The sequence below is a fragment of the Salvelinus fontinalis genome, chromosome 23 (assembly GCF_029448725.1).
Source record: "Salvelinus fontinalis isolate EN_2023a chromosome 23, ASM2944872v1, whole genome shotgun sequence".
NCBI classification, from domain to species: domain Eukaryota; kingdom Metazoa; phylum Chordata; class Actinopteri; order Salmoniformes; family Salmonidae; genus Salvelinus; species Salvelinus fontinalis.
In genome coordinates this window covers 31,276,489-31,298,463 of record NC_074687.1, presented here as the reverse complement: position 1 = coordinate 31,298,463, position 21,975 = coordinate 31,276,489, and the positions used below count along the sequence as shown (strand labels likewise).

At 43.2% G+C, this 21,975-nt stretch overlaps 1 protein-coding gene across 4 annotated transcripts in view; it reads left to right on the top strand.

Annotated features, from left to right (window-relative positions):
* The window catches only part of LOC129821121 (diacylglycerol kinase beta-like), a 162,436-nt gene that overhangs the window by 29,087 nt on the left and 111,374 nt on the right, over positions 1–21,975 (top strand). For 3 of the 4 annotated variants that reach the window (XM_055878439.1, XM_055878440.1, XM_055878438.1), the window contains exons 2-3: positions 354–808; positions 14,128–14,204. In XM_055878439.1, the coding sequence (XP_055734414.1) occupies positions 733–808; positions 14,128–14,204 (153 nt within the window). In that variant the 5' untranslated portion in view covers positions 354–732. Of the gene's footprint in view, positions 1–353; positions 809–14,127; positions 14,205–21,975 lie in introns of those variants that run through there. The other variant, XM_055878441.1, reaches the window with a different exon arrangement.

Sequence of the window (21,975 nt, the reverse complement as noted above, 5' to 3'; positions counted from 1 at the left end):
GTGTGCGCAAACAAGTGCGCATTTGTGTGTGTGCATGTGTGAGTGTGTGTGTCTATGAACTGGTAAAATGCTGTGCATTTTCCACCTGGCTGCATCCCTGTGAGGATGTCCACCCAGAGAGATGTATTGATTTCTCCTCCACAGAGCAGAGCTGGCTCCATTAGCCACTTTTTAACTCTGCGTACTGTATGTGGTTTTTGTTTATCCAGTTTATCCAGGATGGGATAAACAACAGGGGTATAACCTTTATGTTTGTATTCTATGTATGTACTCTGTGTTCTTAAATGGTGAAAGATGGTTTGATAAAAGCTAAGCTGCACATTCACTCTATCTCTCCCCCCCTATCTATCTAGGTCATTATAGGTCATTGGTGAAGCAGACCTGCTAAGGGACCCTGTGTGGACTGACTGTGGGCTGTGGACATATCACTTCCTACCAGAGATGAGGGGAACAGCTTGAGTCTGACGTCAGAGAGCGGGAAAGACCTAGAGACCTGCCTCTAGCTGAACCTCCATATCACATACTGCCCGTCCTTATCCCCCTTCCCCCACCCCACCATCTCTGGCATCTGTTTCTACCACCACCTCCACTCACTGGGAAGGATTTGGGATGACAGTTAACCTCCTCAGCTCTACCTCACTCCTCCTCACCACCCAGGGATAACCAGCACTAGAACCTCTGTACCCTGAGAGGCACACTACCACCCTCCCTCACCTCCCCCCAGCTGGCATCATGATGGGAGATGGAGTTGGGAACTGGGTGTGTCTGAGTCCGTCTGAGTTTGGTCAGCTGCAGCAGTACAGCGAGTGTGAGTACTAGCAATACCTGTTATACCCATTGGTAAATTGAGCTAAAATTAACCTGCCAATACCTTTGTCAGACCTGGGTCAAATACTGCACATTCAAACACTGATCTTGAGTTAATTTTTGCCAAAAGTGCAAACTAAATCAATGCATTTGACCCAGGTCGGATACCTGTGATACCCCTAGGTAACCAGCATGAGAGTCAATTGCCAGGTTGTGCAAGGAGTAAGGATGGAAATTTGAAATAATTTCACTATTCGAATAATATCCAGATTTTTGGGGGGGACATCCGGATAGTCGAAATACATGTGTTTAAAAAAAAAAGTTGTTTTATACTGCGGTACTTGCATGCTGCTGAGGCTGCGCAACTCGGGGGAGAGTGGCTTGCTGCTGTTGCAGCGGGGCTGGGGAGGCAGAGGTTTGGGATATTTCGTTGCACTCCCCATTCTTGTCTACAGCAACTCCATTCAGACTAAACATCAGCCTACCTGTCAGTTGCTCGTTGTAGTCTACTCCTTCTCATTTTTGATTTTTGATTTTACCTTTATTTAACTAGGCAAGTCAGTTAAGAACAAATTCTTGTTTTCAATGATGGCCTTCGAACAGGGGCGGCAGGTATCCTAATGGTTAGAGCGTTGGACTAGTAACCGGAAAGTTGCAAAATCAAATCCCTGAGCTGAAGTTAAAAATATGTCATTGTAGGAACAGTTAACCCACTGTTCCTACACCATCATTAAAAATAAGAATTTGTTCTTAACTGACTTGCCAAGTTATAAAAAGGGTAAAATAAACAGGAACATTTAGCTAACTTCATTCTGTCATTTTAATTCCAATTTGCATTGATTAGAGTGGAGTCTCTGATTGCAGTGCCACTTTGATTGGCTGACAATAACAACAACTTGCACGAGTGAAACCTGTGTGGGCTGCACTGTCTTTTTATGGGGCGAACGTCATAAAAACTACATTCAAAAGTGTGTTTCATCAAATTAAGAATTTGAAATGTCATGTCATATCATTGTGTGTAGCAATGTCACATGGATCATTTTATTGAATTTAGACTAATTATACTCTCGCAAGTAATCAAATAGTAACATCCGTTCGGATATTTGAATATTCGAATAACCATGGCTATTCCGAGTAAGGAGAGGCCAATGCAATGCACCTCCCCCTTCGAAGCCGAACTTCCTACCCATCATGTGCCTAGGTGGTATAACATAGGCTGTTGTTTTTCTTTGTGCTTGAAGTTAAGTGATTCATACAGACTAGTATTTTTCCCCTCCCAATTGACTATTTCTAGCATTACACTAATTTGCTTGTTTTTTTCCTCTATTGAGGTGACTCATCCGTATCAGTAGCCTTCCCACCACAGACATTTGCTAGTCAAAAGAGAATCCATCACTAGTCTGGCTTTCCCTGTAATAGATTAGGTTTCATTTTTCACTTCCTTACAACCTATTGAGCCGATACAAAGCCACACAACAACTAAATAGATTGTGGTGTCTGAGAGAAACCTCGTTTTTCTATCTGAGGATTCCTATATGCATAGACCTACTGTACCTAAGAACACAGTGCTTATATTCCCTGGACATATGCAGTACATCTGTTGTCTAGGGATATACTCAAGTGTTGAGTGAGCTTGTCATTGAAACAGAAATTGATTAAATACAAAGTCTAACAAATAAACGGTTCTGTGTTAGATTACATCACCTGTAGTAAGGACAAATTGCTATTGCGTATCTTGACAGCCACAGCTAACAATACTACTCCTGGCTCTTTCTTTTTCATTCTCTCTATCCAGAAACACTTGTTTGTTTTGGTTTATTTTATTTTATGTAATTTGGCTCAGTAACATAGGCCTATATGGCGGTCCAGATGAGCTGGAAGTAAGCGGTACTGTATGCGACTCCATATGTGTCCATGGTGAACAGTCAATCTCTACAGCCAACTAAACCACTTAAGTGGTACTGTACACTCCTGCGTTGAAACAGGTGAAAGGTATACACTCAGTAGGTGTGTTTGTGTGGATGCTAAATATCACCCAGTATTAATTCACTGGCGTATCACTGGGCCACTCAAGGACATTCAGAGACATGTTCAGAAGCCACTCATATGTTGTCTTGGCTGTGTGCTTAGGGTTGTTTTACTGTTGGAAGGTGAACCTTCGCCCCAGTCTGAGGTCCTGAGCGCTCTGGAGCAGGTTTTCATCAAGGATCTCTCTGTGCTTTGCTCAAGTCATCTTTGCCTCGATCCTGACTAGTCTCCCAGTCCCTGCCGCTGAAAAACATCCCCACAGCATGATGCTGCCACCGCCATGCTTCACCGTAGGGATGGTGCCAGGTTTCCTCCAGACGTGAAGTTTGACATTCAGGCCAAATAGTTAATTCTTGGTTTCATCAGACCAGAGAATCTTGTTTCTCATGGTCTGAGAGTCTTTAGGTGCCTTTTGGCAAACTCCAAGTGGGCTGTCATGTGCCTTTTACTGAGGAGTGGCTTCCGTCTGGCCAAAGGTGGTTGTCCTTCTGGAAGGTTCTCCCATCTCCACAGAGTAACTCTAGAGCTCTGTCAGAGTGACCATCGGGTTCTTAGTCACCTCCCTGACCAAGGCCCTTCTCCCAAAATTACTCAGTTTGGTCAGGCGGCCAGCTCTAGGAAGAGTCTTGGTGGTTCCAAACTTCTTCCATTTAAGGTTGATGGAGGTTATTGTGTTCTTGGGGACCTTCAATGCTGCAGAATTTTTTTTGTAACCTTCCCCAGATCTGTGCCTAGATGCAATCCTGTCTCGGTGCTATACGGACAATTCCTTCGACCTTGTGGCTTGGTTTTTGCTCTGACATGCACTATCAACTGTGGGACCTTATATAGGGTGTGTTCGTAAATTCACTCTGGAGTGCCAAAGAACTTTCAGAATGTGCTCTGGGCATTCGTAAATTCATAGAGTTGTTAGATTGTCTGTTTGTAAATTCAGAGTGTTTTGCTCTCGGAGTGTTTAGAGCGCACACTGGACGCTCTGGCCAAGGAGTAGGGTTGATCCGAGCATTCTGACCTCACAACGGCAGTGAAGCACCCAAGCTAACTGGCTAGTTAGCTAGCTTGCTAGCTACTTCCAAACATAAATAAGAGAACACCTTACTCTGACCCTTTTACTTGCCTTAACATAGCTGGTTAGGCTGTTTTCATGTTATCCAGAGCGTTGGTGACCGCAAAAATTGAATGAAGCTTTTTTGCCGATGTTTACTGACACCGGCCATTCAACGGGTGTTGAGCGTTCGTAAATGTATCAGTTATTCTGCGCTCTTGCACACTCATGTCCAATCAATTGAAGTTACCACAGGTGGACTCCAATCAAGTTGTAGAAACATCTCAAGGATGATGAATGGAAACAGGATGCACCTGAGCTCAGTTTCGAGTCTCATGGCAAAGGGTCTGAATACTTATGTAAATAAGGTATTTCTGTTTTTTGTTTTAATACATTTCTAACAAATTCTAAAACCAGTTTTTTCTCTGTCATTACGAGGTAATATGTGTAGATTGATGAGGATTTTTCTCTATATACTCCATTTTAGATTAAGGCTGTAACGTAAGAAAATGTGGAAAAAGTCAAGGGGTCTGAATACTTTCCAAAGGCACTGTATATATATTATTTATCCTGAGCTCCCCTCTGAGGTAAAAAAGATCCCAGCTCTTCCATTCACATTCTAAGGCATGTTTTCTGTCCCTGATGGAGGCAGCCAGTCAATAGCAGTGTGTACTATTATATTAAGTCAATGACTGTGAATAGCAGAAGTGAGATAGCAAGCGGCATAGCAAGTGTTGTTCATTGTAATCGGGGTGTTTGTCTCTGTGTGTGTGTACTTGTGTGTGGGGGGGGGCTGAACATCCCCTCTCCGCAGAGTGCTAAAGGGCTTGTTTATTTTGATGCTGCTGTGCTAATGAGAGGAGGATATTTAATATCTATTTACGCTGGGTTGCTAATGGGCCCTCAGTCACATGTACTGTAGCACCTAGACCCCACCTAGCCTGCCTTGAGTGACCCGGTAGGTGGGATTTGCACTTCTGGGACTATTCCATTTGTTCCATTGTGCGAGACAAGCTCATTCAAGAACATATGAAGTATTTGAAAGAATGCAAATACTATTTGAACCCAGGTCTGGTGTGTTGGATGGATGACCGTGTCTGTGTTCGTGTTACTATATACATGACAGGTGTCTGGTGTGTCTGTTTCCAATATGGGTTAATAAAGGAGAGATAATGTGTGAGGTGAAAGGTTAGTGTCCATTACAAAGCCACATGTCAGTTCAATGAGCCCAGCTGCACTACACTGAAACGCTTGCTTCGTCCCAAATGGCACCCTTTTCCCCACAGTAGTCTAGCGTAAAGTACTGCACTATATTGAGAATAGGTTGCAGTTTGAGATGCAACCGCTCTTTTACTCAGTGGTCTGGTCTTATCTTCCCCTTGCGTTACATACTAATTGGCTCAGTGCTGTTTTTCTCTTCTATAAAGAATTAATAAAGGAAATGAAGTTGAAGGCGAAGGAATGCTGATGACGTACGATGCTGATTTACTGTTAACCTTCTAGCTATTGGCTGTGATTCTTCAGTCCCCACTGCATTTAGCCTACTGGCTTCTGTTCTGCTGTGATTCAATGAGAGTTGGCCTTACATTTACATCAAAATGTTGGTCATTCAGTAGATGCTCTTATCCAGAGTTGTAGTGACAACAAACAAAACAGATGAAACTAGCGACAGCTACAGTCTAGTTAGCTGTCTGATCTGGCTAATGGATGCTGTTATGTTAAATAGACTAGACATACTGTAGCATATGTTGTCTCGGTTCATGATCTATTGTTAGCTGATTCAGCGAGCAAATACTCTATGATTGCTCAGATCAGAGATTTGCCTGGGTGCGTGTACCTGTGCTTTGCATACATTTATACCTGCATGCATATGTGGGAGTGTGTGCATGTGAGCATAGATGTGTTTGAGCAATTTGGTGAATGAGAATGCCTTCTCCAGGGCCGGCCCAAGCCACTAAGCGACATAAGCGACCGCTTAGGGCAGGGTTTACCAAACTCGGTCCTGCACCCCCGGGTCCACATTTTGTTTTTACCCAAGGACTACACTACACAGCTGATTCAAATAACCAACTCATCATCAAGCTTTGATTATCTGAATCAGCTGTCTAGTGCTAGGCAAAAAAACTAAACAGAATTTAGTTTTTTAAGTGCAATTTCTAAATTTGGTTGTACAACAAGTTTTTCTTCTGTTACGTCAATCACTTTTTTTTTCCCAAGATGGCGTAGCAGTCGGACGTGTGTTTCTTGTCCCGCGTACATATAGTCGTTTCCTCATTTTTTTTGTCTATACTTAGTATATATTTTAATCTCATTTTCCATCTACGAATTGAATATACTTTCCTGCAACCCTCCTCACCCAGTGTGGTATGGATCTGCTATTTTTATACTTTAGAATCGGAACCTCCATCAGAAGCTAGCCAGCTAACTAGCTAGTAGTCAGTTAGCCCTGCGGTCTTCACCGTTAACTCTGACACCAGCCAGCTTCAGCTCGGTCAATACCTGCCAGTCTGCACAGCGCAATATAAACCCAGAGCATATCGGACTGCTTTTTCTCTACCTCATCACTGGATTCCTGCCGCAAGCCTTGGTCCTTTACACCGGATCATCGCAGCTACCTAGCTGCATTCGAGTGGCTACTGCTGGCTAACGCCTCTGTCCCGAAGCAAGCAACAGTTAGCCTTGAGCTAGTCTATGACTAGGCCCATCTCCCGGCTAGCCGACAAGGTCTATCAGAATAATTCTTGGGCTAGAATACCTCTTTTGCCAATTGGCCTGGAACCTTTATTGACAACACGGAGCCTGATCCATCACGACTGGTCTGCCGACATAATCATCCGAGGTGGTGTCAACAGGCTCTTCAGTTGCGACGTCGCCGAAGGCCCATCTGCTATCCCTGGCCCACTAGCTGTCTGAATTGCTGTGTCTTCAGCTCGCCTAGCGTAGTAGCGACTACTGAACGGCTCCCTGACTAACCTATTGCTGTTCATTGGACCCTATGATCACTTGGCTAATGTCAATATGCCTTGTTTATTGCTGTTTTGGTTAGTTATTATTGTCTTATTTCACCGTAGAGCCCCCAACCCTACCCGACATGCCTTAGATAGCCCTTTTGTACCACCCCCTCACACATGCAGTAACCTCACCTGGCTTAACTGGTGCCTCTAGAGACAAAACCTCTCATCGTCTCTCAATTAGGTTTTACTCCTCTGTACTCACATCCTACCATACCCTTGTCTGTACATTATGCCTTGACTATATTCTTCCATGCCAAGAATTCTGCTTCTTTTACTCTCTGTTCCAAACGCACTAGATGACCAGTTCTTATAGCCTTTAACCGTACCCTTATCCTACTCCTCCTCTGTTCCTCTGGTGATGTAGAGGTTAACCCAGGCCCTGCAGCCCCCAGCACCACTCCCCTTCCCCAGGTGCTCAGATTTGTTGACGTCTGTAACCGTAAAAGCCTTGGTTTCATGCATGTTAACATCAGAAGCCTCCTCCCTAAGTTTGCTTTATTCACTGCTTTAGCACACTCCGCCAACCCTGATGTCCTAGCCATGTCGGAATCCTGGTTTAGGAAGTCCACCAAAAATTCTGACATTTCCATCCCCAACAACAATATCTTCCGACAAGATAGAACTGCCAAAGGGGGCGGAATTGAAATCTACTGCAGAGATAGCCTGCAGAGTTCTGTCATACTATCCAGGTCTGTGCCCAAACAATTCGAGCTTATACTTTTAAAGATCCACCTTTCCAAAAACAAGTCTCTTGCCGCTTGTTATAGACCCCCCTCAGCCCCTAGCTGTGCCCTGGACACCATATGTGAATTGATCGCCCCCCATCTATCTTCATAGTTCGTACTGTTAGGTGACCTAAACTGGGATATGCTTAACACCCCGGCCATTCTACAATCTAAGCTAGATGCCCTCAATCTCACACAAATTATCAAGGAACCAACCAGGTACAACCCTAAATCCGTAACCATGGGCACCCTCTTAGATATTATCCTGACCAACTTGCCCTCTAAATACACCTCTACTGTCTTCCACCAGGATCTCAGCGATCACTGCCTCATTGCCTGCATCCGTAATGCGTCCGCGGTCAAACGACCACCCCTTATCACTGCCTTTTGCACACATTGTATATAGATTCTCTTTTTCCTACCATGTTATTGACTTGTTTATTGTTTACTCCATGTGTAACTCTGTGTTGTTGTCTGTTCACACTGCTATGCTTTATCTTGGCCAGGTCGCAGTTGCAAATGAGAACTTGTTCTCAACTAGCCTACCTGGTTAAATAAAGGTGAAATAAAATAAAAAAATAAAAAAATGCTCCCTAAAACACTTCAGCGAGCAGGCCTTACTAATCGACCTGGCCCAGGTATCCTGGAAGGACATTACCTCATCCCATCAGTAGAGGATGCCTGGTTGCTCTTTAAAAGTGCTTTCCTTACCATCTTAAATAAGCATGCCCCATTAAAAAAAATAGAACTAAGAACAGATATAGCCCTTGGTTCACCCCAGACTTGACTGCCCTTGACAAGCACAAAAACAGCCTGTGGTGTTCTGCATTAGCATCGAATAGCCCCCGTGATATGCAACTTTTCAGGGAAGTCAGGAACCAATATACACAGTCAGTTAGGAAAGCTACGCTTAGCTTTTCAAACAGAAATTTGCATCCTGTAGCACAAACTCCAAAAAGTTCTGGGACACTGTAAAGTCCATGGAGAATAAGAGCACCTCCTCCCAGCTGCCTACTGCACTGAGGCTAGGAAACACTGTCACCACCGATAAATCTACGAAAATCGATAATTTCAATAAGCATTTTTTTACGGCTGGCCATGCTTTCCACCTGGCTACCAATACCCCGGCCAACAGCTCTGCACCCCCTGCAGAAACTTGCCCATGCCCCCCCCCCCTGCTTCTCCTTCACCCAAATCCAGAAAGCTGATGTTCTGAAAGAGCTGCAAAATCTGGATCCCTACAAATCAGCTGGGCTAGACAATCTGGACGCTGCTTCTCAGATAGCGTTCAGTGTGTCAAATTGGAGGGCCTGTTCTCCGGACCTTTGGCAGTCTCTATGGGGGTGCCATAGGGTTCAATTATCAGGCCGACTCGTTTCTCTGTATATCAATGATGTCGCTCTTGCTGCTGGTGATTCCCTGATCCACCTCTACGCAGACAACACCATTCTGTATACATCTGGCCCTTCTTTGGACACTGTGTAAACAAGCTTCAATGCCATACAACACTCCTTCCGTGGCCTCTAACTGCTTTTAAATGCAAGTAAAACTAAATGCATGCTCTTCAACAGATTGCTGCCCGCATCCGCCCGCCCGACTAGCATCATTACTCTGGACGGTTCTGACTTAGAATATGTGGACAACTACAAATACCTAGGTGTCTGATTAGACTGTAAACTCTCCTTCAAGACTCATATTAGGCATCTCCAATCCAAAATTAAATCTAGAATCAGCTTCCTATTTCGCAACCTAAGCCTCCTTCACTCATGCTGCCAAACATACCCTTGTAAAACTGACTATCCTACCGATCCTTGACTTCGGCGATGTCATTTACAAAATAGCCTCCAACACTCTACTCAGCAAATTGGATGCAGTCTATCACAGTGCCATCTGTTTTGTCACCAAAGCCCAATATACCACCCACCACTCTCGTTGGCTGGCCCTCGCTACATATTCGTCGCCAAACCCACCCAACGTTTGATTTCATCTGATTTTAACTTTCTGTCAACTTAATTAAAAACATGTTTTCCCATTTTAATGCCAAATAAAATAACAGGTATGACCTTAACAGGGTTGATGATTTAATCTTAAATCAGCCATAAATAGCCTTGTGACACGAGAAATGGAAGCTTGTTTTGTGCAACAGGGAGGGGCAATTGAATGCAAGCTTAATTGTTACATTTTTTTATTGTTAAAACATTTCTAGCCTGTCTATCTATGGGTAATAGGGTTGATGTGTTATGCTCCACTCACTCAGTTTCCCACAACAAAACACCAGAAAATTGCCAAAAAGAGTAGAACCACACTATGATTTGACTATTATGATGTTCAATGTTTATTTGTTTAATAGTTAATTAAAAGTTTCACCTTATTAAAATGAGAGTTCAGTTCACATAACAGGGTTGACCTTAATGACCTTATACAGAATAAATCATCATTTTCAGAAATTACTGTGAAAGCAACAAAAATAACTAGGGCTCTACAATGATGGTGAAAACTTGGGGAAATGTTGGGGTTAATGGGGTTGAAATATTACTGGAAGTCTCAGGGGATGCACAGAGGAACATGTCAAAATGCTGAATTTTTGCACTTTGGGAAGTCTTTACCATATTACAAATCGGATTTATTGAATAATCCATGTGGTCTATATTAATTAAAGGTCTCTTCATTAAATTGGCAGGCTTTTAAAATTCCATATTTGATGCACAATTTTGCATTACTTAAAATATCGGAAGGACACAAAAGGCACTCATTTTGTGGACCCAGCTATCTAAACCTCTAGTTATCATGGTTGAATTACCAACCGGGTACGCAGGGCACGTGCCCAGGGCCCAATTTGATTTTGTTTGTCACTCTCACTCAGATATCATATTAACATGGCAGAAGTCATGGCAAAATGTGTAGAGTTGCAGGGAATTAGCTTGAAAGCTGCAAAAATGTCTCTCAATCTTATGACAAAATGTGTAGAATTGCAGGAAATTATCTGTAAAACTGCACATTTTCTCTCCACCCAATGGCAAAATGTGAAGAATTGCAGGAAATGAACTCCAAAAAGTCCCTTAAGGCTCACAAAAGGCTAGGGCCGGCTCTGGTCTTCTCAGCATGCTTCCCAGTTTGTGCACATTATGATGACATTTTGTGGCGTATATGTTCATTTTGGTCTTCACAAGGTTTTTTTGGGTTGTTTGTGCACCCCCCAAAAAATCTCGAGACAAGCTGAAGTTCGGTAGACGAAGTCTACACCCCTTCGTCAGTGATTGGTCAACTGTAGGGGTGACGTGAGTTTCTTCTTCTCCCGAAAACTCGGTGTGGATTCAACATAGCAAACGACAACAACTTCGAGCATCGCTTGGCCGAGGAGATAGAGAAGTGAGCAAGCCAGAAAGCAAAATGCCGTGTTCACCAGAGGAAGAGGTATGTTGTAGTATTTTCTATTGTAGTTGAAGAAAACAGTAGCAATGTTTGCTAACAATAGCTAGCCAGCTGGCCAGCAATGTTACTTGGCTGGTTAGATAGCCTAGCAGCATACTCTTGCAGAGAAAGCAAGCCAACCAGCTAAACTAAAGGTCTTTAACTTTTTGATCAAACATAATTTTGTCGGAGAAAGAAAAGCATAAGCTTGCCACATTGGTGACACCGAAGTCCTATTCAACCCTGCTCAAACGTTTGCAACATAATAGTCTTTCTAGGTTAATGATATGTTTTTCATTGATCGTTTTGGATATGTGTACTAAATAGCCCTCTGCTTTTACATTTTCAAGGTACAAACACCAGGGAATGGAGACCGCCACAGGTTTTGTTCTCTGCGCCCAAGCACTGCCTGTTCACTGGCCCTCTGCACTGACTGGTCATCGGCCCCAAGCCCATCTCCCGCACTGAGCTGCAGAATGGGAAACCATGCAGGACCTGGGAAGCTCTATCCTGAGCCCACCTCCAAGACCTACTCCACTGGCTTTCTCCTCACCAATGCCATAGAGCAGAAGTAGCAGGGGTGTGAGAAGGGAGAAAAGAGCTGCAGCCTCAGCCCTTGACACATCTCTCTCAAAAGCATTGCAAATGATTGAAGACAGATCTCAAGGTCTGGATAACGTCATGCACCGAGCCACCAGACTCCCCTCCTTTACTCTAATCCCCTTTTCTCTCTTCTATTGTCCTCTTTCCTTCACTCCTCACCATGCACATTCCTCTCCACAGCCCCCCCCCCCCCCCCCCCCCCCTCTCTTCTCATCCTCTCCACAGGGCCCTGGCACATATAGTTCATCCATGAAATCAGCTATCACCAGCTGCCTGACTTTGGGCATGACCTTCAAGAAGAGGACATGGACCGAACAACTGGGACCACAGTGAAATTAACAACTTGTTCTGTTGTTGTTCAGACAACTCAGGAGTCAGACACTAGACACTTTCATTTTATTGTAAACAACAAAAGTGTTGTATTTATCTGTTTTTCAGACACATTTGTACTATTGTTCAGGAATATTTGTATCTACACTCTGACACTAATTATATTTCATTGACACCTGTTATTTACATGTATGTTCTTAGCAGAGACTTTTGAAATGTGGTTTACTTTGAGACCATATGCATAATAAAGGTTTATTTTTGTGAGCAGAAATAGCTGTTTCTTCATCTAAATACAAGATGTTTCAATACATTCTATTTGAACATCCAGTGCTGAGAAGAGCTGTGTGCCACAGACTTTACAGGCTTTGTTCTACTTGTGTGACGCGGTTCAATCTAAATGAATGGACACAGACATCATAGAATCACGTTAAATTGTATAAACAAGATTTAAACTTTACATTTTAGCTCAAAGTTCAAGAAATAAGAACTGTGAGTCTGTGCATCCATCAATGTGTGTGTGTGTGTGTGTGTGTGTGTGTGTGTGTGTGTGTGTGTGTGTGTGTGTGTGTGTGTGTGTGTGTGTGTGTGTGTGTGTATGTGTGTGTGTGTGAGCAGTACAAACAAAGGCCTATTCTGCGTGATTTTGGCTGGCCTTGGGATGAGTTGTCCTCTCCTAACCATGTCTTCCTGCCATGGCACATGTCCAGATGGGGAGAGGAAGTCCCTTAGCTTGTTTCTTGTTTGACTTGCAAGCCGTGTCGCCCTGGAATGAGAGTCTCCCTGGCTCTTGGAGATTGTTGTCCCCTGCCACAACCCTCCTCCACTCTCTAGGTTGGTAATTGCCAGAAGGGAGTGGCGTGTCAGCAAAAGCGGGAGGCATGTATTGTGAACCAAACGAGTGTGCTCGCATACTCTCTTAACAGACCTTGGAAACAAGAAAAAAGCAGCAATAGTACTGTTTGTCCATCTTGCGATGCCGTAACCAGTATGCGCCTCAAAATAGTCCGAATTAATCTAAGATAACTCAAGACATTTGCCATTAATTTTGACGTAAGATGTTTGGTGCAGTATTTCTCAAGTCAAAAAATGTGCATGTAAATGATCCCTCCTGTTGGCCAATCACCGATGAAGGGGTGTAGACTTCAGCTTGCCTCGAGAAAATCTTCACAAAATGTCGTCATAACATATGCATGACCTGTTCCGAACATTTTTGGATGGGAAGCATGTGGACGCCGTTAAGTCAACTCACCTGGTTAGATAAGGGTTTAACACTGCATTCCCTGCATCCCTGCCTTGCCTCAGTATGACGTAACTGGTGTTGGGAGGAGGACAGGTTATCTCTGGGTCTGTTGGGGGAAGCCTCCTGTAGCGTCTTTCAGCCCTGAGAGAGATTAGCATCTCTGGGTGTAAATCACCATTACCCATGGTCGGTAGGAACACACTTGGTCATACCCTGGTCCCTGTGACACACCCTTCCTGGTCAGTCAGTCTCCTCAGATCACCCAACACCTCATTGGCCTTTGTTTTAGAGAGAGGAGAGAGTGGGTCCAGCCTCACTCCACAAAGATGATTTACTTAGATAAAGTATGCTATGTTTTTTCCAAATCTAAACTACTCAGCTCACCTAACACGAACTGGACTGCTGCATATTATAGAGAAAGTGTAAGGCATGCAAACCAGAGATCTAATTCTATACCCAACTCCAGAGATTATTCCCTATATTTTAAGGTATTTTGTACTAGAGAGAATAGAGAGAGAGTGGAGTGATTATCCAATCTATTATATTTCTGTGGTCTATATTTCTTGAATCTGAGATTATTTAATGTGCTATTTCTTGTATTAGAAAGAGAAGAGAGAGTGGGGTGTCCAGTCTAACTCCACAGAGATGATATATTCAGATAATGTTTGCTCTGAGGGTTTTTTGTATTCCAAAGAAATTTCCTGCCTTAATTGGTCTATTTGTTTAATTAATTAGCTAAACTTATTTTCACCTCTGTGAAATGTTTGCCTCATGATCTACCCGGATGTTCCTCTCAGATACAGCTAGCGCCCAAAAGGCAATCATCACATCCAGCAGCCCTTTCCCCCTAAATGATACGCCTGGTGCCAAAATGACTAAATTATGAGGTTTATAAAGCTTCTCTCATCCCTGTCTCATTTTCAGATTCCACCAAGAAGCTCAAGGATGTTCTGGAGGAGTTTCACGGTGAAGGAGTCCTCTCCAAGTACAATCCTGAGCAGGTACAGTACGTCACTGCCTCAACCCTTCCCTCCCTCACTCTCCCATATCCTCTCTTCTCCTCTTTTCTCCACTCATCTCCTTTTTCCCTTCATTTCCTTCCTCTCCTTTCCCTTCCTCTCCTCACTGTCATTCTTATCCTTCTCCTCTCTACCCTCTTTTCCTCTCCTCCCCTCCTCTCTTTTCCTCCCCTTCCTGAGTGAGATCATCATTATTTATGTTAAGACCCTGGCAATCTCATGACTCAGTCCCTGCTCCATCACTGATACGCTTAGTCATCCGCTGTGTTTAGACAGTAGTAAGGTGAGCAACACTTCCTCCCTCCCTCCCTCGCCCTCACCATCAACGTCCAACTGACGCCCTTTAACTTCGAAGTGACGACAGAGGGCCGACGAGTTATGGACGACAGGTGGCGCTGACATTTTTATTATGGTCTGTCTGAATGGGTCACCGGCCCACTCCCCCTATCCCCAACCCTACTCTGTCCTAACCTCCTGCCCCCCCCCCCCCCGCCCTACTCCTCTCCCAGCCAGGGTGCATCCCTTCTTCCTCCTTATAACTCCAGCATTGTGATATGAGTAACAGCCTCACAGAGGCTGGTTGGCGCCATCAGAGCCCTGTTGGATTCAGACATCATGTGGCCTGTGGTGTGATCACCAAAGCCAGCAAGTTCAGGCGCCAGGCCGGTGGTATTTTATGCACTGTGTGGGAAGAAGCGAGGTGACTCTTCCCACTGGGAACAAACTGGTTGAATCAACATTGTTTCAACATAATTTGTCAAAGTATTGTGACATGGGAATCTACGTGGAAAATACATTGGATTTGAAAAAAGTAATCAACATACTGTTGTTTTGAGGGTAAGATTTCAACCACAGGATTATGTCATCGTGGTAACCAATTTTTAACATAGACAAACCTTGTATAAAATATGTTGAATTTATACATTTGAAACAATGTCAGCTCTTCAACAAAATATCCACTATGAGAAAAAAAACAATAGGCAGGGCAGCACCTCCTCCTGGAGAGTTGATCTATCTACAGCTATTAATTCAGTTTATCATCTAGGGTTTTAACCAAGCCCAGCCCTGCTTAGCTTTTCTATCTGTCACTGATTACTACCAATGTGCTATCATGGGAATGATTGCTTAGAAATCTCCACTTAATAGATTCACTGTTGCTATCGAAGTAGGTTCAGCAAATGAAATGTAACCATACTATAGCAATCCTATATCATCAATGATGCTATTTAGGCCTATACAGCATTTGGGAAGTCATCAACAGCTATTGTTTAAATTCAGCCCAGGATTCAACTAAATAGACAATACATATAGCCCTAGGGTTTAAAGTTTTGGTTGACTTCAAATGGAATCTACAACTTAATAATAAATATGTTGGGATTCACGTCTCCATCTCACCCAAAAACAAAAGTTGAAGAAGAGGATTTAAATCAAATCAAACTGTTTTTAAAGTGCATTTAAAGTTTGACTATATTTAGTTATATTCTTTACCTTAGATTTTTGGTTCAAATGGATAAGTGAATCCAACATATACATTATTAATTTCTAGACCAGCTGGAATTAAAGCCAGACTCAGTGGCACAGATGGAACTATCCATGCAGAAGATACATCTCCTTCAAAAGTTGATATTTGGTAGCATTGACAACCAAACACAATTCAATACCACTTTCGCAATACGTTGAATAGCCTATTAACTTTTCCACAAGTTAACAAATGATATGTTGGACTCAGGTCTCCATCTCAATCAAAACTAAAAGTTAAATAACAGGACTAAGACAGTGGCTCAGGTGGAACTATCCAAGCAGTAGATACAGTGCATTCAGAAAGTATTTAGACCCCTGGAATTTAAGCACATTTATAAAATTAAATTAAAAACACTGAAATATCACATTTACATAAGTATTCACACCATTTACTCAGAACTTTATTGAAGCACCTTTGGCAGCGATTACAGCCTCAAGTCTTCTTGGGTATGACGCTACAAGCTTGACACACCTGTATTTGTGGATGTTCTCCCATTATTCTCTGCAGATCCTCTCAAGCACTGTCAGGTTGGATGGGGAGCATCACTGCACAGCTATTTTCAGGTCTCTTCAGAGATGTTAGATTGGGTAGAATTCCGGGCCCTGGCTGGGCCACTCAAGGACATTAAGGGACTTGTCCCGAAGCCACTCCTGTGTTGTCTTGGCTGTGTGCTTAGGGTCATTGTCCTGTTGGAAGGTGAACCTTCGCCCCAGTCTGTGATCCTGGGCGCTCTAGAGCAGGTTTTCATCAAGGATCTCTCTGTACTTTGCTCCGTTCATCTTTCCCTCAATCCTGACCAGTCTCCCAGTCCCTGCTGCTGAAAAACAGCATGATGCTGCCACCACCACAGTACACCGTAGGGATGGTGTCAGGTTTCCTCCAGATGTGACACTTGGCATTCAGGACAAAGAGTTCATTATCGGTTCCATCAGACCAGAGGATATTGTTTCTCATGGTCTGAGTCCTTTAGGAGCCTTTTGGCAAACTTCAAGCAGGCTTTCATGTGCCTTTTACTGAGGAGTGGCTTCCGTCTGGCCACTCTACCATAAAGGCCTGATTGGGGGAGTGCTGCAGGGATGGTTGTCCTTCTGGAAGGTTCCCCCATCTCCACAGAGGAACTTTGGAGCTCTGTCTCAGAGTGACCATCAGGTTCTTGGTCACCTCCCTGACCAAGGCCCTTCTCCCCCGATTGCTCAGTTTGGCAAGGCAGCCATTTCTTGGTGGTTCCAAACTTCTTCCATTTAAGGTTGATGGAGGCCACTGTGTTCTTGGGGACCTTCAATGCTGCAGACATTTTTGGTACCCTTCCCCAGATCTCCGCCTCGACACAATCCTGTCTCGGTGCTCTACGGACAATTCCTTCGACCTCATGGCTTGGTTTTTTTTCTGACATGCACTGTCAACTGTGGGACCTTATATAGACAGGTGTGTGCCTTTCCAAATCAATTTCTGGCATGGAATAGCCTTCATATCTCAGAACAAGAATAGACTGACGAGAATCAGAAGAAAGCTCTTTGTGTCTGGCCATTTTGAGCCTGTAATCGAACCCACAAATGCTGATGCTCCAGATACTCAACTAGTCTAAAGAAGGCCAGTTTTATTGCTTCTTTAATCAGGACAACAGTTTTTAGCTGTGCAAACATAATTGCAAAAGGGTTTTCTAATGATCAATTAGCCTTTTAAATGATAAACTTGGATTAGCTAACACAACGTGCCATTGGAACACGGGAGTGATGGTTGCTGATAATGGGCCTCTGTACGCCTATGTAGATATTCCATAAAAAATCTGCCGTTTCCTGCTACAATAGTCATGTACAACATGAACAATGTCTACACTGTATGTCTGATCAATTTGATGTTCTTTTAATGGCACAAAAATTAGTTTTTCTTTCAAAAACAAGGACATTTCTAAGTGACCCCAAACTTTTGAATGGTTGTGTATGTAAATAGGGTATTTCTGTTTAAAACCTGTTTTCACTTTGTCATTATGGATTATTGTGTGTAGATTGATGAGGGAAAAAATTATTGTATCAATTTTAAAATAAGGCTGTAATGTAACAAAATGTGGAAAAGTGGGGTCTGATTACTTTCCGAATGCACTGTAAATGATGATATTTGGTCAACCAAACACAATTCAATAGTACTTTTGTAAGACAGTAAATAGCCTAATGTCAAGGCTATCTTACAAACTAATGTAACAGTATTTACTCAACCTTAAAATGAGTAACACATCCATGGCCACATTTTGAGTTCACTGTAACAATACATGTCTTATGAAAGCGTGCATGTTCAGGGTCACAGGTCTGTGGAGATCTTCACAATTGCTATAATAATCTGCACAGAATCTCAAACGGCATTGATCACTTGCACCATGTACTTTAATGTAATCTCAACTAACTGCAATCCAGGTCATTTGGTTGTGCTATTAGATCAAGCACAGTGATAACACATTAAGTTGCTGTGTAAATAAACAAAAGATCTGAAATCTTGTTCCCATTTGAACTTTGTTGTACTTTTAGATAGTGAAAATAGGTTTGAATCTCATTAATCAACGTATCTACCAAATATTACCCAGTTCTCCACGTTGAAATGACATGGTGTGCCCAGTGGGTTGTACTCGTGTCATCAATTAGTCGTACTCTTGGTGACTCACCAATCCTCGCCTCTCCTGAAAGCTGCTCTAAACGCCAGTGACACACCATCAATGGCCTCGCCTCCCCCATCTCCGACCGCCTCAGACTGTATTTCTCCGTGATGAATGAGTGATAAGGCAGACAGGGGACTGTAAATTAAAGGGTGGATGGGTTTCCACACACACACACACACACACACACACACACACACACACACACACTTCACAGCAGGCTCTGAAGGGCGGAATGTCAATCAGGTAGTCTACTTCATGACTGGGCCATTCAGTTGAGTTCATCTGGCTGTGAGATCCCTGAGGATGTACAGTGGCAAGAAACAGTATGTGATCAATTTGGAAATACCTGTGTCTCAGCATAAATTGGTCATACAATTTCATCTGATCTTCACCTAGGTCACAACAATAGAGTCTGCTTAAACTAATAACACACGAACAATGATACGTTTTCATGTCTTATTGAACACACCATGTAAACATTCACAGTGGAGGGAGGAAAAAGTATGTGAACCCTTAGATTTAATAACAGTTTGACCCTCTTTTAGCAGCAATAACCTCAACCAAACGTTTTCTGTAGTTGCGGATCAGACTTGCACAACGGTCAGGAGGAATTTTGGACCATTCCTCTTTGCAAAACTGTTTCAATTCAGCAATATTCTTGGGATGTCTAGTGTGAACTGCTCTCTTGACGTCATGCCACAGCATCTCAATCGGTTTGAGGTCAGGACTCTGACTAGGCCACTCCAGAAGGCGTATTTTCTTCTGTTGAAGCCATTCTGTTGTTGATTTACTTCTGTGTTTTGTGTCGTTGTCCTGTTGCATCACCTAACTTCTGTTGACCTTCAATTGGCGGACAGATAGCCTAACATTCTCCTGCAAAATGTCTTGATAAATTTGGGAAATCATTTTTCTGTCGATGATAGCAAGCTGTCCAGGCCCTGAGGCAGCAAAGTAGCCCCAATCCATGATGCTCCCTCCACCATACTTTACAGTTGGGATGAGGTTTTGATGTTGGTGTGCTGTGCCTTTTTTTCTCCACACATAGTGTTGTGTTCCTTCCAAACAACTCAACTGTAGTTTCATCTGTCCACAGAATATTTTGCCAGTAGCGCTGTGGAACATCCAGGTGCACTTTGGCAAACTTTAGACGTGCAGCAATGGTTATTTTGGACAGCAGTGGCTTCTTCTGTGGTGTCCTCCCACGAACATCATTCTTGTTCAGTGTTTTACGCATCATTGACACGTCAACAGAGATGTTAGCATGTTCCAGAGATTTCTGTAAGTCTTTCGCTGACACTAGGATTCTTCTTAACCTCGTTGAGGATTCTGCGCTGTGCTCTTGCAGTGATCTCTGCAGGACGGCCACTCCTAGGGAAAGTAGCAACAGTGCTGAACTTTCTCCATTTATAGACAATTTGTCTTACCATGGACTGATGAACATCAAGGCTTTTAGAGATACTTTTGTAACCCTTTCCAGCTTTATGCAAGTCAACAAGTCTTAATCTTATGTCTTCTGAGCTCTCTTTTGTTTGAGGCATGGTTCACATCAGGCAATGCTGCTTGTGAATAGCAAACTCAAATTTTGTGAGTGTTTTTTATAGGGCAAGGCAGCCCTAACCAACATCTCCAATCTCATCTCACTGATTGGACTCCAGGTTAGTTGACTCCTGACTCCAATTATCTTTTGGAGAAGTCATTAGCATAAGGGTTCACATACTTTTTCCAACCTACACTGTGAACGTTTAAATGATGTATTCAATAAAGACAAGAAAAATGTTTGTGTTATTAGTTTAAGCACACTGCTTGTCTATTGTTGTGACTTAAATGGAGATCAGATCAAATTTTATGACCAATTTATGCAGAAATCCAGGTAATTCCAAAGGGTTCACATACTTTTTCTTGCCAATGTATGTCACTTTAGTGAAGAGGACCCGAGGAGTGACAAGAACAAGTGTTCCGTTAATATGTATTGAGAGCACAGGCAGGGTGGAGAGACAGGGTTTGCTGTGCTGCCATAGTGTGGTGGTTTGACTTGTGCTCTGGTGATAGGTCTATACTTGAGTTTTTTATGCAACATTCTGCAGTTTTTACTTCTTTCTCATGGCTTTCTTGGCTCAGATAGCATGGTGTCTCCTTATCCTTACCCTTTACACCCATCATAACCTCTCTCTGTCAAGACTCCATGTGCCCTCCAATTTTAATCATAAATATATCCGAAGGGTGAGTATGATGACACACCTAGCTAGCGTGTGCACATTATTTTTGACACTGTTTTTTTCTTTTGGCATGGCTTCCAGAATGGATTTGATTGATTTCTCGAGGCCATCAAAGGGAGATGGAGACACCTGGATGGAGACCTTCCAGAAATTCCTATCAAATCACTCTGGGTGTTCTTATTTCAGACAAGCTTGTCTGGCTTACGATATGTGACCTTATGGCTCCATCTTTTTTGTTTTTTTGGATACGTTTTTGGAACGTGTGTGCATGTTTGTGTGTGCATTGTTCTCAAAATCTGCTGTTACATGATGCAAAGTAAAGCTTCACCAAATGAGAGGAGAGGAGAGGAGAGTGAGAAAGTGCTGCCAGAAATAGACAATATACAAACACAATAAAGACACAGACATCATAAATAACATACAATATTGGAACAGTAAACATAAAACATACAACTCTGGAGTATAGGCTGATTACAGTGGGAATATACAATTTACTGAGGGGATATACATTATATATATATTAACAAAGGTATGTGTACACCCCTTCAAATTAGTGGATTCTGTTGCTGGCAGGTGTTTAAAATCGAGCACGCAGCCATGCAATCTCTATAGACAAACATTGTCCGTAGAATGGCCTTACTGAAGAGCTCAGTAACTTTCAACTTGGCACCGTCATAGGATTCAGTTCGTCAAATTTCTGCCCTGCTAGAGCTGCCCCGGTAAACTGTAAGTGCTGTTATTGTGAAGTGGAAACATCTAGGAGCAACAACGGCTCAGCCATGAAGTGGTAGGCCACACAAGCTCACAGAACGGGACCGCCGAGTGCTGAAGCGTGTAGCTTCACTCTGTCCTCGGTTGCAACACTCACTTCCGAGTTCCAAACTGCCTGTGGAAGCAACGTCAACACAAGAACTGTTCGTTGGGTGCTTCATGAAATGTGTTTCCATGGCTGAGCATCCACATACAAGCCTAAGATCACCATGCGCAATGCCAAGCGTCGTCTGGAGTGGTGTGAAGCTCGCTGCCATTGGACTGTGGAGCAGTGGAAACGCATTCTCTGGAGTGATGAGCCACACTTCACCATCTGGCAGTTTGACGGACGAATCTGGGTTTGGAGAATGCCTGGAGAACGCTACCTGCCCCAATGCATAGTGCCAGCTTTAAAGTTTGGTGGAAGAGGAATAATGGTCTGGGGCTGTTTTTCATGGCTCAGGCTTGGCCCCTTAGTTCCAGTGAAGGGAAATCTTAATGCTACAGCATACAATCACATTCTAGATGATTCTGTGCTTCCAATAGTTTGGGGAAGGCCCTTTCTTGTTTCAGCATGACAATGCCCCCATGCACAAAGCGAGGTCCATACAGAAATGG